Here is a 15,876-nt window from a genome sequence, read left to right as displayed (position 1 = left end):
GGCCATACTTCAAAGTATTGTAAGTTTTCAAAGAGACTCCATGAGCTCCAAATAGAAGAAGAAGTTTTAGCAAAAATTTCGCTCTTCTAGTTGATTCTTCCGAATCGAGTTCTCAAACGTTGAGGAAGAATTTCAAATTGATGAAATCAAAACCTCAACTGATTGTTCGACATGATTCGGAAAGCTCTTCGAAGAACATTAATATGCTCACTAGGCAACAAGAAGCTCTTCTTGAAGCTGTAAAGCATATTAGTGATCCTCTTATTCAAAAACAGGTTTTAAAAGAGATTTTAAAAAATGAATCTCTGGTTCCTTCTTCTAGTAAGAATACTTATGATCTTACTATGATTTTGGACAAAGGGAAGAAGTTGAAAAACCCTCTTCCTACTATTCAGAAACTCCAGAAGGAGATTAAAACCATCAAAACAGAACTCAAAGAGTTGAAAGAAAAACAACAAAATGATTTTGTTTTGCTTCAAAGCCTGATCCTCAAGCAGAATAGTGATTCTGATTCTGATGAGGAAAATAATTTTCAAAACCTTGAAATTTCTGAAAATGTTCCTGAAAACTTTATCAATGTTTTAAAGGAAATTACTTCAAGAAAATATTTGATTCAAGTAAAGCTTGTTTTCCTTGATGATTTCCAGATAGAAACCATCGCCTTGTTTGATACAGGAGCAGACCTCAATTGTATCAACTGCAAACTGGTTCCTAGAAGGTTTCATCAAGAAACAAAAGAAAGGCTGACTTCAGCCAATTCTTCAAAGATTAAGATTGCCGGTAAAACTGAAGCCGCAATTCTTAATAACAATATTGCTTTAAAGAATATTTTCATTCTTACAAAAGACCTTCAGCAAACTGTTATTTTAGGGACTCCGTTTATCAATTTGATAACTCCCTTCAAAGTGACAATTGCTGGAATTATTTTCAAAGCCAAAGATTCAAAGATTGTTTTTCCTTTCTTAGAAAATATAGACTTACAAGAGGAGTTACAAGATTTCTCTCTCTCTCTACTCACTCTTTTCACTCTTATATTTCTTCACTTTGATCAGCAAGTTTCTGATGTGCAGGATCCTCAGACGAGGCAAGCACAGAGCATACGCTTGATGATGGGGAAAGTAGAAGATAGATAAAGAAGATAAACTTTGAATTGCTTTATTAATAATAACAGACTTTGAACATGGACAAATAAACAACTTTGACAGCTTTAAACAAACATATAACTTTGTAAAACTTTGAAATAGAAGAAAATATAGACTTACAAGAGGAGTTACAAGATTTCTCTTTCTCTCTACTCACTCTTTTCACTCTTATATTTCTTCACTTTGATGAGAACAAGATAACAGAAGAGCTTATCTCTCTATGCTGTCTACTTCCAGTTCTGAGTTCTTCTTTGGAGGTCTCCTCTTTATATAGAGGTTTTCGGAGCTTTGGATACCTTTCACGGGCTTTGGATGCTTTAGTTAGTGGAGTAGAAATGATTCCAGTTGTCTTCCACTTATCTTTGAAGTCTTTGGAGTCTTATGATAATGGCAACCACCTTTTGAGAAAGTTGTCGGCCATGCTTTGAAAGATTCTTTTGCTTTTTTGACTTTTTCTTTTTCTTTTGTCTTTTCTTTTCTTTTCTTTTTCTTTTTCTTTTTCTTTTTCTTTGTCTTTTTCTTTTTTTTTTTTCTCTTTGGGCTTTTGATATGGGTTTTAAGCCCATTACAAAGATCCTTGGGCTGTTGTTTCCGGTTTTCAACCCATGGGCTTTATCAAGGAGATAACCTTATGAGATTTTTAATATCCCATAACAATCGTCTCTAGCTGAATCATCCAAATCAAATGCAGCAGTACTGACACTAGAAGAGGATGATGATGATGCTTTGGATTTGCCTTTGGAAGAAGTAGTTTCAGACAACTGTTTTATTAGTTGTAGGAAATCTTCTTCTGTCTGGGCAGCAGCAAGCTTTGGAAGAAGAAATGACTTATGTGCCAAGAACGTTGTTTGTTCTTTAGGGGGAGGCAAGAAGCTATTTTTGGTAAGGAAGTTTTGAACGGCTTTAAGGGACAGTTTGTCCTGGTAGTTGAATTTGTCCCACCATTTTACTTTGAATCTTCGGATAAGTGTAATTTCACCATCTGGTAATAGATTGAAGTGAAAATACCATACACATACCCAGGGCAAAAAGAAGTTTGAACAGAATAGAAGAAGCGGGGGAAAACGCCTTTCTATTGAGTTGGGTTTGTAATTTACTTTGAAGAGGTTGAACAGGGGTAAGACCTCTGGAATGATGGTCTCAGGGACATTACCGTAGTAATTCCACCACTGTTTGAACCAGTAGGGGATTTTGGAGGTTTGGATAAGACTGGTGTCGAAGTAAAAGAGCCAGAAGTGGCTTCTTCCTTCATTTTGAATGAGAAAGATATTGAACTAGGCTTGCTGGTAATCCAAGTAGGTGAAGGAGGTGTTTAGATTTGAAGGGTAGGTTCTTTTGATGGAAGTTGGAAAAGATCGAGGAGAGTGTAAATCCATACCCCAATCAGACGGGTGAAGGATTCTTTGGATTGTGCATGTTGAATATGCAGGGTCTTTGTGGGTTTTGTCTTTTTTGAAATGTTTAAACTTTGCGGAACCAGTAACCTCGAGGATTGACTGCTAGTAAGACTGAGGCTTTGAAGTGTTCTAGGGTTTGAAAAACCAACCTGGAGGGAAAATCTTTGAAACCAGTTTAGAGGGGCTTTCTGTACAGAATCCTTCCTCAATTGTTAAAACATTTTGAAAAATTGGTTTTTCCAAATACTCATTTGTTTTAAAACGTTTTGATTGAGTTAAAATAATTTCCTGAGAATTTGGTTTTGAAAAACTGTTTGAGCTTTGAGATAGATTTTGAGGGAAAATCTCTATCTCGGTATTTTGAAAAGGGATAGAAAGTATACCTTTTCCCTTTGCAGAGGAGGAGGACGACTTTGGAGTCGCTTCTGTCTTTGAAATTATTTGCTTTGAAGATGGTTCGGATAGGGATTGAACCATCTGCCTTTTGTATTCTTCAATCCTTTGAATGAATTCAGGGTCTTGCTGAGCAAGCCATTCCTGAATTTGTCGGGCTTGATTAGCTTTGGAATGATCCATTTATTGTTGAACTGGATTCGGTTGATCAATTTCTTCTTGGATTATCTCAGTCCAAGTCCTAATGGGCTTTGAAGTTGAAGGGAGAACTTTCTTCACTGGGCTTTGAATTTGGGCCGGCTTTGAACTAGCCGTACACTTTTCTTCTTTGGACTTTGATTTTCGTGGCATTTTTCACTCCTGTTTTTGCAAGAACTCTCTAGTCAGAAAGTCAGGAATAGAATTTGATTCTCCTCGAATAAATTCAATTTCAAAATCAAAAATGATGTGAATTGCTTGCCAACCAAGGAAAATCGCTTTGAAGCTATATTTTGCACATCTTTTTGTAAAACTTCTTTTGCAGACTTGCAATCAATCCTTAGAAGAAATTTTTGATTTAAAAGGTCGCTTTGAAATTTAGAAATACATAGAACTATCGAAAGGATTTCCTTTTTGATAGTAGAATAATTCTTTTGAGTATCATTCCAGTGACCAGAAGTAAACTGGACAATACACTCTTTGGAATTTGAAACTTGTTTTAGAATCCCACCATATCCTAACTCTGATGCATCCGTTTCTACAATCTTAAATGCAGAAGGATCAGCTAGATGCAGGATAGGAATTTCCAAAACTTATTTTTTTGATGCTTTGAACTATCTTTGTATGCTGGTCAGACCAAGGAGGGGGGTTTTTCCTTAGCCTATCATGCAGGGGCTTTGCAAGACAGTTTAAATTAGGATAAAAATCCATGACATAATTTAAACTACCAAGAAATCTTTGAAGCTGAGTTTTTTCCAAAATTTTATCTGGAAACTTTGAAGTGAATGCAAGAGATCTCTCAATTGGAGTAATAGTGCCCCGAGAGATATAATGAACAAGAAATCTAATTTTCGTTTGAAAAAGAGATATCTTAGACTTTGAAACCACTAAACCATTCTTTTTAACAACATAGAAAAATGTTTCTAAGTGTTTGAAATGCTGTTCAATGGAATTAGAAAAGATTAATACATCATCAATGTAGACAATGCAGAACTTTGAATATGGATTAAAAATGTCGTTCATGATCTTTTGAAATTCAGAAGGAGCATTTTTCAATCCAAAAGGCATTACATTCCACTCATACTGGCCGAATGGAACTGTAAAAGCCGTTTTGTATCGATCCTTAGGATCAATCTGGATTTGCCAAAATCCTGATTTCATGTCAAACTTTGAAAAGATGAATGCAGAATGCAGTTTTTGAAGAAGATCTTTTTTGTTGGGAATAGGATACCTAATCCACTTTAGGGCTTTGTTCAAAGGTTTGTAGTTGATCACTAGCCTAGGAGTTCCTCTTTCTATCTCGCTATTCTTATTGACATAGAAAGCTGCACAAGACCAAGGTGATCTAGACTTTGAAATCAAACCTTTAGACTCAAGATCTCTAATCTCGATTCTACAATAGCTTTCTAAAGACTCATTCATCTGAATGGGTTTGGCTTTAGTAGGGATTTGCTCAACTGAAAAATCATTTTCATATGGTAAATCTACCATATGTTGCTTTCGATTCCAAAAAGCATTTGGAAGATCATAACAGAGTTCATTCTCAATCTTCATTTGAAAATCAGAAGTTTTTCTTTGAATAAAATCATTTTGCAGTTGATCTAGGATTCTCTTCAAACTCACATCTTGTTGAAGATGAGAAAGATGGGTCTGTTTTCCTTTGATCAAAGCATTGATTTCAAAGTTGTAAATAGAATGGGCTTTGATGAGATTCAAATTTCTCTTTTTTGGTTTTTCTAAAAAAGGAAAAATAATCTTTGAATCTTTAGCTTTGAAAATGATTCCAGCAATTGTCACTTTGAAGGGAGTTATCAAATTGATAAACGGAGTCCCTAAAATAACAGTTTGCTGAAGGTCTTTTGTAAGTATGAAAATATTCTTTAAAGCAATATTGTTATTAAGAATTGCGGCTTCAGTTTTACCGGCAATCTTAATCTTTGAAGAATTGGCTGAAGTCAGCCTTTCTTTTATTTCTTGATGAAACCTTTTAGGAACTGTACTTGATACAATTGAGGTCCGCCTCAGATCAAACAAGGCGATGGTTTCTATCTGGAAATCATCAAGGAAAACAAGCTTTACTTGAATCAAATATTTTCTTGAAGTAATTTCCTTTAAAACATTGATAAAGTTTTCAGGAACATTTTCAGAAATTTCAAGGTTTTGAAAATTATTTTCCTCATCAGAATCAGAATCACTATTCTCGCTGAGGATCGGGGCTTTGAAAGCACAAAGCAGTAATCATTTTGTTGTTTTTCTTTCAACTCTTTGAGTTCTGTTTTGATGGTTTTAATCTCCTTCTGGAGTTTCTGAATAGTAGGAAGAGGGTTTTTCAACTTCTTCCCTTTGTCCAAAATCATAGTAAGATCATAAGTATTCTTACTAGAAGAAGGAACCAGAGATTCATTTTTTAAAATCTCTTTTAAAACCTGTTTTTGAATAAGAGGATCACTAATATGCTTTACAGCTTCAAGAAGAGCTTCTTGTTGCCTAGTGAGCATATTAATGTTCTTTGAAGAGCTTTCTGAATCTGTCTCAGAACAATCAGTTGAGGTTTTGATTTCATCAATTTGAAATTCTTCCTCACTGTTTGAGAACTCTGATTCAGAAGAATCAACTAGAAGAGCAGAAATTTTTGCTAAAACTTCTTCTTCTATTTGGAGCTCATGGAGTCTCTTTGAAAACTTACAATACTTTGAAGTATGGCCTTTCTTACCACATTTAAAGCATGTAATTTTTGAAAAATCTTTTTTGGAATCTTTCTTTGGAAATTTTGAAAGAAATTTGGAAGAAGACGGTTTTTTATAGAAATTTTCCTTGCTTTTAGAAGGCTTTCTATGTTTTGAAAATCGTTTCTTTTTGAAAGACTTTGAATAAGAATCAACTTTGCATTTCCCTTTGCAACTAGAAGAGGGCTCTATTGGGTTGTACTCAAACTGGTTACAGAAACTACCTAGTTCCTGCCTAGTCTTTTTCATCTCCCATTTGAAATGCCTTTGGAAGCTTAAGGTCATGGCAAATTTTTAAACCTTCTTTCTGGGTTAGACTAACTAACTCACCATAAGCATAGAAATCATAAGGGATTTGACCGTTATGGGCTTCTCTTATGGTATTCCTAACTCTTTCACCTAAAATCTTAGGTAAACCGGCTAAGAATTTTTCCTTCCAGAAATGTTGGCTAGAATCTTCCCTAAGCATGACTCTAGTTAGGAAAGTGTCTTTCTAACTTTGGAAGTTGCTAAGCTTCTTACAAGTAAGGTTGCTAAGGAGCTCGGCATTTTTGTCTTTGAGCAGAGAAGGGTCTCCTATGAAATGATGGGAAATAGTGAGGATTAGAGTTGACACTGCATCCTCAATCGGATTTCCTATTTCATCTAGAATGGGAGTTCCTTCTACTGTGGTTTGGATAGCACCTAGGATTTGGAGTTATTGTGCTTGAGTGAGATGATAATCCCACCATCCTTTAAGCTGGCCAGAAAATCCAGCTATCAGGAGCTCAGCAATGGCTCTATCGAAGGTACCACTTTGGGTTTTGTAGGCATTGGCTGCCATGGTCATCTGTTGCAAGAGACCAAGGATATTGTACTCAGACATTCCATCTATATTCCATTCATGTGACGAATGAGGCATTGAATCTAGACCGGGTTAGGATGTTGTTCCTATTCTCAATTCCTAGATCCGGAGCAGTACTTCTAGGAGTATTCCGAGTCAATCTAGGGTTTGGATTCCCAACTGTTGATATTTAAGGGTTTTGAATAGGGCTTTCAAGCTCAATCGTTAGACTCATCGCTTTGGGCTTGTCCTATAGCAACGATATTCCTACTACTTTGAGGAGTATCCGGTACTAGGTTTTGGATGACTCGGAGGTTGCTAATCTACTTACCGCTTCCGATCGCTTTGGCAAACTCAGTTTGCTTTTGGAAATGGTCTTGGCTTGGCATGATATGGCTTAAAAACTGGGTTTTTAAGCTTTTCTGACTGGTTCGACTCTTTTGGTTGACTAGTATTGGGGATTGGAGAGGTCACAACTACATGAGGCTTTTGAATCTGGTTTTCTATCCTAACCAGTTACTTTCCTATAGTGTTTAGACAGGTATTTGAGAAATTGTTCTGCTGAACAATGTTCTTGACATTCCTATCTAGGTCTTCGCCTACCAATTTGTAAGGTGTAGCCTCTATCTCACTCTCTCCATAAGGAATGGTTATCTTCCTAAGGGGAGGATGTTCAGACTGGACAGTTAGGTTTTCTCCTATCTTCCGCTCAGGGGCTTTGTTCTTTACTGTGACAGGACTAATGGTCTTATCTTTAAAGGGATAAAGGATACCATTTTATTTGCAGTAAATTTGGAACCAATCAAAAAATTTGATTTGGGCTTTGTTTTGAATGCAAAATTGATAGTATTTTTCCTGAATACTATCTTTTTCTTTTAAAAAATTCTTAAAAAACCAAAGTTTTTTAAGATGGTTTTTCTTTGAATAGAAATCTTCATGCAAGAGTTTTTTGTCAATTTCAAACTCTTTTGAAATCATGTTGATCTCTGCTTCAAGGTTTTGGGTTATGGCTGATGGTGATGGTGAAGATAGGGTAGAGGTTATCTCTATATCTTCGTCATCTTTCTTTGGATCAGTGTAAACTGGTCTGGGGATATTGCTTTGGTAATCAACATTCTGAAGTGTATTTGGAACATCAGATGTTGAAAATCTGGGTTGAGTTTGAGATGGAATTGGTTCTTTGTAAGGAGCATAGATAACAGAAGGTATTTTGGATACCCTTCCAATATCTATGGTTGAGGTTAAAGAACCATCTTCAGAAAATCTAGAGGATGTTGATTTTCTGTTAAATGTGATCTTTACCTTTCCATCTGGGTATTGGGCTATGTGTTTGAGGTTTGTGTTTGGTTCTATTTGCTTTGGAGAAGTAGGTTGGGTTGCACCTTCAAGGATCCATTCTTCTGGAAGTGTAATGTCTTTCCATTGAATGGTCTTTGGAATGTTTGCGTTGGATTTGGATAGATCTGTTTGTAGGAACAGGGTTTCTCCTTTTGGTGAGTGAAGTTTGTGTTTGGAACCAAAGGCAGAAATCATAGCTTTGTAATGAATTTTGAAAATTAATGCTATCAGAATAGATCCTTCAACCATTTTGTAATTGTTTGTCTTTATTTGAAGAACGATGCTCTTTAAAATATTTTTGTCGTTTAAAGAAATCATGATATTTGGAAAACAATTGAAAGAAATAGGTCCTTTATTGAGACTCGACTCAACAGTACCTAACAAGGAATCATAGAAATTTGTAAACCTAGCATCCCTAAGGACTGCTAATATGGAAGTATCTAAACCTTCTCTGGTAAGGGGCTTTATTCCTACCTGGACAAGGCCTATATGGATATACTTATAATCCTTTTCCATATGCTTTTGGAGGGTCTTTGGATTTAAGAGATAAATCTCTTCAAAAGGCTTTGAAATTTGAATGTCTCTTTCTTCAGTTTTGATTGTAAAATCAGTCTTGAAGAGAAGGAACTTTGAAAACTCATAAATTTGTTTCTTTTGGACTTTGGGTATTTCCCAATCATCTATATGCTTTGAAAAATCTTCAATAGTGATTTCTTCACTATTTACTAGACCTTTGTACCTCGATGATTCAAAGGCAGAAGAATTTAAGAAAGAAGAAGATCTACAGAAAAATAGTTCTAAATTCATTTTAAAATAAACCAAAATAACTTTCTAAACAAACATGAACCACAGCTCTCAGATTTACTGCCCTATACCCGTCGGGACTTACTACTGCGTATAAAATGGAGGTACAGTGAAGATATATATATATATATATATATATATATATAAGAATTATGGTTGGATGATTGTAAGGATGCAATACTACTTGTGAATGAGGCAAGGCCGTAAGATATGGAATTTTCCATAAGATTATGGTTGGCTGTCATGCGTATGGGGATCCATGAAAATAAATATATATATATATATATATTATTATGGAATTAAATGTAATTCACAAGTTCATTGTTGTCCTAAAGAAAATACTATGACAAGGTTTATGTAAACACTATAAAGTCATAATTAAATATCAAATGGTTTGATGTTTGATAATACTATACGTTTGATTGTGTTATTTTTCATAGGAAATTATGTTATTCTTTTCACGAGTTGCGAGGCTCATTCCTCTCGCATTATTTCTTTTCTAGGATTAGAAGAATTATAATTGGTTTTGACGAAACATTTACATCACGACTAGCATCAGTCGTAGCCGCAGTGGTCGCCTCGCTTTTTCTTTCTTGGACGTGACATGTCAAGTGGATTTCATTATCATGTATAAATCTGGAGCATTTTATGTGTATATAAAAAGAATTGTACTATTTGATGTTGTGAGCTTTTTGGTGTGTGATATGTATGACTCATATAAATAGTTTTTGTTATACATATTAATTTGTGAGTTAAAAGTTAGTAGTTAAGAAATATGTTATGTATCAGTCTTTGCATACAATGTATGTCTGACATCCTTTATAGGTGTCACATTAAAAGCTCTTGTAACTAAGACTAAAAAATCTTAGAGTAGCTTAGAGTGTAAGCCTAGGAAAACACTTGGATTAGAGTGTGAGCCTTTGGAAAAACACTTGGGTTTGTTCTTAGCCTTGTAAAAGAACATATATAGAGTTAGATTTGCAATTCTATTTGATAGTGGAAATCGCAAGAGGGTTCTTAAGGAGTAGATGTAGGCAACAGTTGGCCGAACCTATAAATTCTTGATATTGTGAGTTGTGTTTGAGTTTCCATACTTGGTTTAAGTTTGTGGTTAGTTTTTGTTTTCAACCAATCCGCTCCCCCCCCTAGTTGCCACTACAATTACATTATTTCTAATAATAGGGTTTAAAAAATCCTAGAGGAACAGATAAATACTTAATTATTTAAAGTAAAAAATGAATAGATTATGTGTGAAACTTCTTTTTTTTTTAGAAACTTCTTTTTTTTTTACCAATTTTGACATTTTAGGTAAAAAAAATATGTGTGAAACAATGACAAACTTCAAAAATAGCCAATATGCACTGTGTAGAACCGACTGACTCTGTGTACAGCCGATTGGCTTCAAGGGTAAAAAGTTATGAAAATACTAACGATTTAGTTCTTGAACTTGTAAAAGTTGTTTCAACCCTCAAACTTATTATGTTTCGCCAATTAGGTCTAAATTGATTCTAGAAAAGTAATTTTCATTCAATTATTCTCAACTCTAACTTGGATTCGCCCTTCCTCAATCTCTCGAGATTCGAGAAAGGCAATAATTTTTTATCATAAGATTTTCCGTAATTTTCTCAATATCTAGATTCGAAAAATGGGTGCTGACAGACATATTCCTTTTATATAATTATATTAATATAATAGTCAATATACAAAAATTTTATAAGATATATATCAAAAAATATAATATAAATATTAATTTTACTAAATTAAGAAAATATATACTTATTATATCTATATATACTATTTTATAGATTTTTTATAAAATAGATTTAATTTCTTATTTCTTTTATAGATATGAAATTTAAAATCTAATGTTAATTTTTATAATTATTTAAACTTTAAAAAATCATATTATTTTTTAAATTTTTAATGTAATAACCAACACAAAGTCTTTGAAATCTAGAAATTCAAGACGAACTTTCTTAATAAACTTGATAGTCCATAAAAGAAAGATTTTCAATATATTTCTTATGATATTATAAACAATCTCATAGGTATTTCGTTATTGATGATCTTGTTGTTGTTAGGGATTTTCTTTCTATTGTTGATTGTTGGCGGTTCTATTGCGTGTTATTGCAATAATTACTACTGTTGCTTTTTTGGTTTTAATGGATTACCATTTACTACTATGTTCATTGCTTTTGCTGCTAATTTTGTACTCTTTCACTACAAATTTGTTGGACTGTTTTTCTTTTCTTTTGCTTATGGGTATAAAAGTTAGAGTAATATGTCTTGAGTGTATTTTTGTTAACTTTTAGAAGTGTGAGTATAAAAATTAATTGATTTAGATTTTTAGAAATTTGTGTAAATTTTTCTTGGAAAGTGAATATCTAAAAATCTTATTGAAGTAGTTTTGGAGAAATTAGTTTTATTTTAAATATATGAAAGATTTTTCCTGAAAATAATTCTTGCTTATCTCTGAATTTATCTAGAAAAATGGGTATAGTAAAGATGATATATATGGATTTGTTTATCTGGGTATGGAGACTCATAAATTGTTTTCGACCAAACTATGGACTCTTACGAAATATGAGGTGGGGAGAAAGATTGGAATGTTGGGTTGCTGAAATCAACTAGTATATTTGAAATTAGGGTATTTCTTATTAATATCATGTATATATAATATATTAATATAAAAATTATATATATATATACTAGTATTTTATTTTTGACATTAGATAATTGATACATGGATAAATATTTTTTATTTTTGCGTTAAATATATATATTAATCATTAATCATTTGATATATAAAGATAGAATTGACCAATCATCTATGGACTGTTACAGAACATGAGGTGGGGTAAAAGATTGGAATGTTGGGTTACTGAAGTCAACTCCTGTCTTTTAAATTTAGAATAATTCTTAGTATATATATATATATATATATATATATATTATTTTAATATTAAATAATTAATACATTAGAATACTTTTTACTTTGGAGTTACATCTATAGTAATATACACATCAATTAGGCAAACACAAGCGCAAAGAGTACAAGTTGTTTCATCTTTTCTTTCCTTTATATTTATTCTTTTAAGAATAAAAAATAATCTAGTTAAAAATCATCATCCCAGTCAACTAGAGCATAATTTAGGGTTAATAACTATTCCCTAATGAAAGATGGAAGGTGTTTGTCTTGTGTCCCATAAAATTGATACGAAAATGATAACCGAATTTTGCACCAACATGCGCTACACTAGTCAAGTCTGAGTCTCTCAACACAAGTAACAAGGACTCAGTTCAAGCAATGCATAAAATGACAAGAATAATATGTACCCACCAAAATAACTAAAAGAACAATCCAACTTCATAGCAATTAACTCAAGCTAAGCAAATGGACTCAAGTTGGCACAAGCTAAAAACAAGTCAGGAAAGAATAAGAAAAGAGCAAAAAGCAAAATACTAGTACTAATACTACCTAACAGAAATGAAAAGGACTTAAATTTTTAATAACCACTAAGCAAAAGTATGAAATGAGCCAAAATAGGGTCCAAACTCTATTGATATCTGTCACTCCTCCTGAGCCTTCTTTGCCATTGCAACCTGTTCACCTTCTTTCCCTGAAGTTGATACTAGAACTAAGCTCTCCACATAACTGTAAAATTGGGATGTAAACTCAGAACTGCAGATGGTTAGGCTCTTGATGCTTTGACCACTAAAATTCAAGAAAGCTAGATTGATTTGATTTCCAGCTACACGCTTCAGTATCAATTCAGAATCATTATGAACACAAATTGGAATACCCATCACTGCAGAACTCAAATCCATTTAATAAAGTTTAGTCCATTGCTTATGACTATGGCCATTACCATCACCATCGCCATAACCATAATCTTCAAACACCCATAAGTCAATTCGATTACTCTGTCTACCATATCCACGATAAACATTCAAAGTAGGGTAAAAGGTCAAACCAAGTGCATCTTTAAATTGCAAAGGTTTAGTGCAAATTCCACTACCAGCATCTAGTATTTTTATTTTTCTAAATTTTTCAGTGACCATATCAAAAGAAATAATACATTGACTACCACCCAAACTACCATACTCATTAGCTAACCAATACAAAGACCCATTTATGGAAATGGCTTTTTATCCTTCATGAAGGACAAAAGACCCAATTGTTTCTTCAATCATTGTTGAATCCAAAACCCTCCAAGAAGCACTACTCCAAGAATACAACTCGGCCCCAATATCAATAGCATCACCAGCATCCCCATCATCATTAGCTTGATTACAGCAAAAACTCACAATCCTTACCAGTTTATAATCATTAGTTTGTTGATTAAATCCAAACCTAGTAGCCACCATCCAAAAGGATTTAATGCCATCACTAATTGTTGATCTAGCAAGAAACCTAAATTGCTTAATGGTAAAATTCCAGAGCACAAACCCTGAGGCATAATAGGGCGAAATATCAAGACAAGGAAGACCATTGGAAGAACCACTGATCTTGGGAAACCGGCAAAGACAACCAAGGAATGGGATTGGCATATCGCAAACGACTGTCAACTTATCATCCATTAGAGTGATAGAAAAATCAAAACAGGTTGGGTTATGAAAAACAGTGAACAAGGAGATAAGAAAAGCGAGAAGGAGAGTGATGATTTAAACGGGTAGGGAAATAAAGCGATGAGAAGTGATCAGAAAGTACCATGATTTAGAAACTGATTCAAATCTTTTCAAGGATTTGATGGGCAATTTCGAAAGGACGTCGTTGACGATATCTGGAGTAAGAGAAATAGAAAGGTCTTTATGATTTTCCATTGACAAAGACGATGAGGATTCTGTCAATCGTTGTTTATTATTATTATTAGTATTAATGCTATTATTCTTCATGATGAAGAAGAAGAAGACAAAGAAGAAGGAAGAAGCAGACTCATGCGGTTTCTATGAGAGAATATAGAGAGGTAAACGATTTATAAATGTATATTTTATTTTTGGGTTTATAGAGAAAGGGCTTTTGTTAGGGTTCAGGGTTAAAGAATAATAATAATGAAAATAAAGTGAGCTAATTATTATTATTATTATTATTATTATCATTTTAAGAAAAGCTAATGTTTTAGGATTTTATTATGAGAGAATTGTATTTAGGGGAAATGAACTCTTTCCCGGAAATAACTACAAAGGAAAAGAAGAGGCTAATACTTGAGATGGTAGTTATTCTATCTAATTCAAACTAGTATGAAATATAATTATTAAAATTAATTTGTGAAGTTTATCGTGCAAAATTTCTTTTGTGAAAAATATTATCTTTCTAATATATCTTTTAATATTTAAAATTAGTATAAAATACTAATTTAATAATTATTAATTTCTTTTTTTGTGTTGTATAATCGCAATCATTATTTCAATAAATATTTCTAATAAATATTTTAATTGAAGTTGAATATGAGAAAATCTCCATTTATGATTCTTATTCAACCATGATTTCTTAATTAATATAATATGGATTAAGATCCTCTCATGTTTCAACTTACAAGTAATATCTCATATTCCTATAATCTTAAGCATTAAATTTAAAATCAATGATTGAGATTTATTATCCAAATTTAAAAACTAAAAATATTGAGGGCATTATATAACACAACAAATATGATAGGTGATATTGAAGTTGAACATAAGAGAATCTCAATTCATTATTCTTATTTAGCCATAACTTTTTGGTTAATACAATATGGAATAAGATCCTTTCACATCTCAACTTAGACATGATATCTCATATTTTTATAATCTTTACAATAAATTCAAAATAAATTCTTAATTTTTCTTATTCAATAAATAACTATCCATTTTTTTAAATTTCATAGTTCGTTCACGTTGAAGTTGACATATAATATTCAAGCATGTGGACCTATAATGTTAACATGTGTATAAAATACACATACTTTCATTTTTTATAAGTATCATAACTTCATATTTATTTATAAATACGAGACATTCTTTATATCAATATTTTTTTATTACTATACTTATATTTATATTTAATTTTTATAGTTATTAATATTACTTTTATCTTTCTAAAAATAATTATAGTATAAAATAATGAAAGTAAATATGTTCGTTTTCCATCCATTTCTTAGCATTTTCTTCCACTTATTATAGTGTCCTTCCTTTCCTTCTATCCACTTTCTATTTTTTTCTCCCATTTTTCTTCTTCTTTTCTTCACCTTTCCATATAGTTTTTTCTTTTAAATAAAAGGAGATCCCACAAAATTCTAATTTTTTTTTTTTCATATCAGGCAAAATACACATAAATTAAATTGTAAAAATAGATAAATAATATACATGCTGGTGACCGGTTTACCTCTTAATATACTGGTACATATATGTACCGTATTGGAAGCCCTAGGATGGAAAATAGTTTTTTCAAAATTCTAAACTAAGAAAAATCCCATCTAATTGAGCCTCTAATTGACATTTTCTTAGTTGTACTTTCGATTTTTGTTAAGGATATGTTCTTTTCATAAAACTTTAAATTCTTGAAAATTTTAAATTTTGAAGCTTATAATTCTCAAGCTTTATAATTCATAAAAACTTAAAGTTTATTGTTCTTAATAAGTGGGTTTTAAAATTTATTTTTTATATTTGAAATTTATTATTTTTCATATTAAAAAATTATATAGAAATTTAATAATAAAGTAAAATAGCTTACATTTTAAATTTTTTAAAAAGTTACTGGATATTTATTAAAAATCACAACTGATATAAAAATTTAAAATTTATTATAAAAGAATAAGAAAAATAATTTTTAAATAATAATATTTATTATTAGAAAAGACTAATCAATTAAGAATTTTAATTTAAATGCATAATTTTAAATATTATTTTTTTAAACTTAGAATAATATTTAAAAAATATAAAACTAAGAAGTTTTAAGAATTATCTTTCTTATATTTAATTTTAGTAGAATTTCGCAAATTTCTCATAATGAATTCTATCATTACTTTTCTATTAAAATAATATGAAAAGTAATAAAAAAGAAGAAGAAATATGGA

At 31.9% G+C, this 15,876-nt stretch overlaps 1 protein-coding gene across 1 annotated transcript; it reads right to left on the bottom strand.

Moving 5' to 3' along the window:
• Positions 1 to 12,391: 12,391 nt before the first annotated feature.
• On the bottom strand, positions 12,392 to 13,402 carry LOC8261158. Its single transcript, XM_002516660.2, has 3 exons — positions 12,996 to 13,402; positions 12,691 to 12,863; positions 12,392 to 12,630 (listed from the first exon to the last, which is right to left on the bottom strand). Exons 1-3 carry the CDS (start codon positions 13,400 to 13,402, stop codon positions 12,392 to 12,394), a joined length of 819 nt encoding a protein of 272 aa, XP_002516706.2.
• Positions 13,403 to 15,876: the final 2,474 nt, after the last annotated feature.

Source organism: Ricinus communis, chromosome 1, assembly GCF_019578655.1.
Source record: "Ricinus communis isolate WT05 ecotype wild-type chromosome 1, ASM1957865v1, whole genome shotgun sequence".
NCBI lineage: Eukaryota > Viridiplantae > Streptophyta > Magnoliopsida > Malpighiales > Euphorbiaceae > Ricinus > Ricinus communis.
This window is presented reverse-complemented; position numbering and strand designations above follow the sequence as displayed.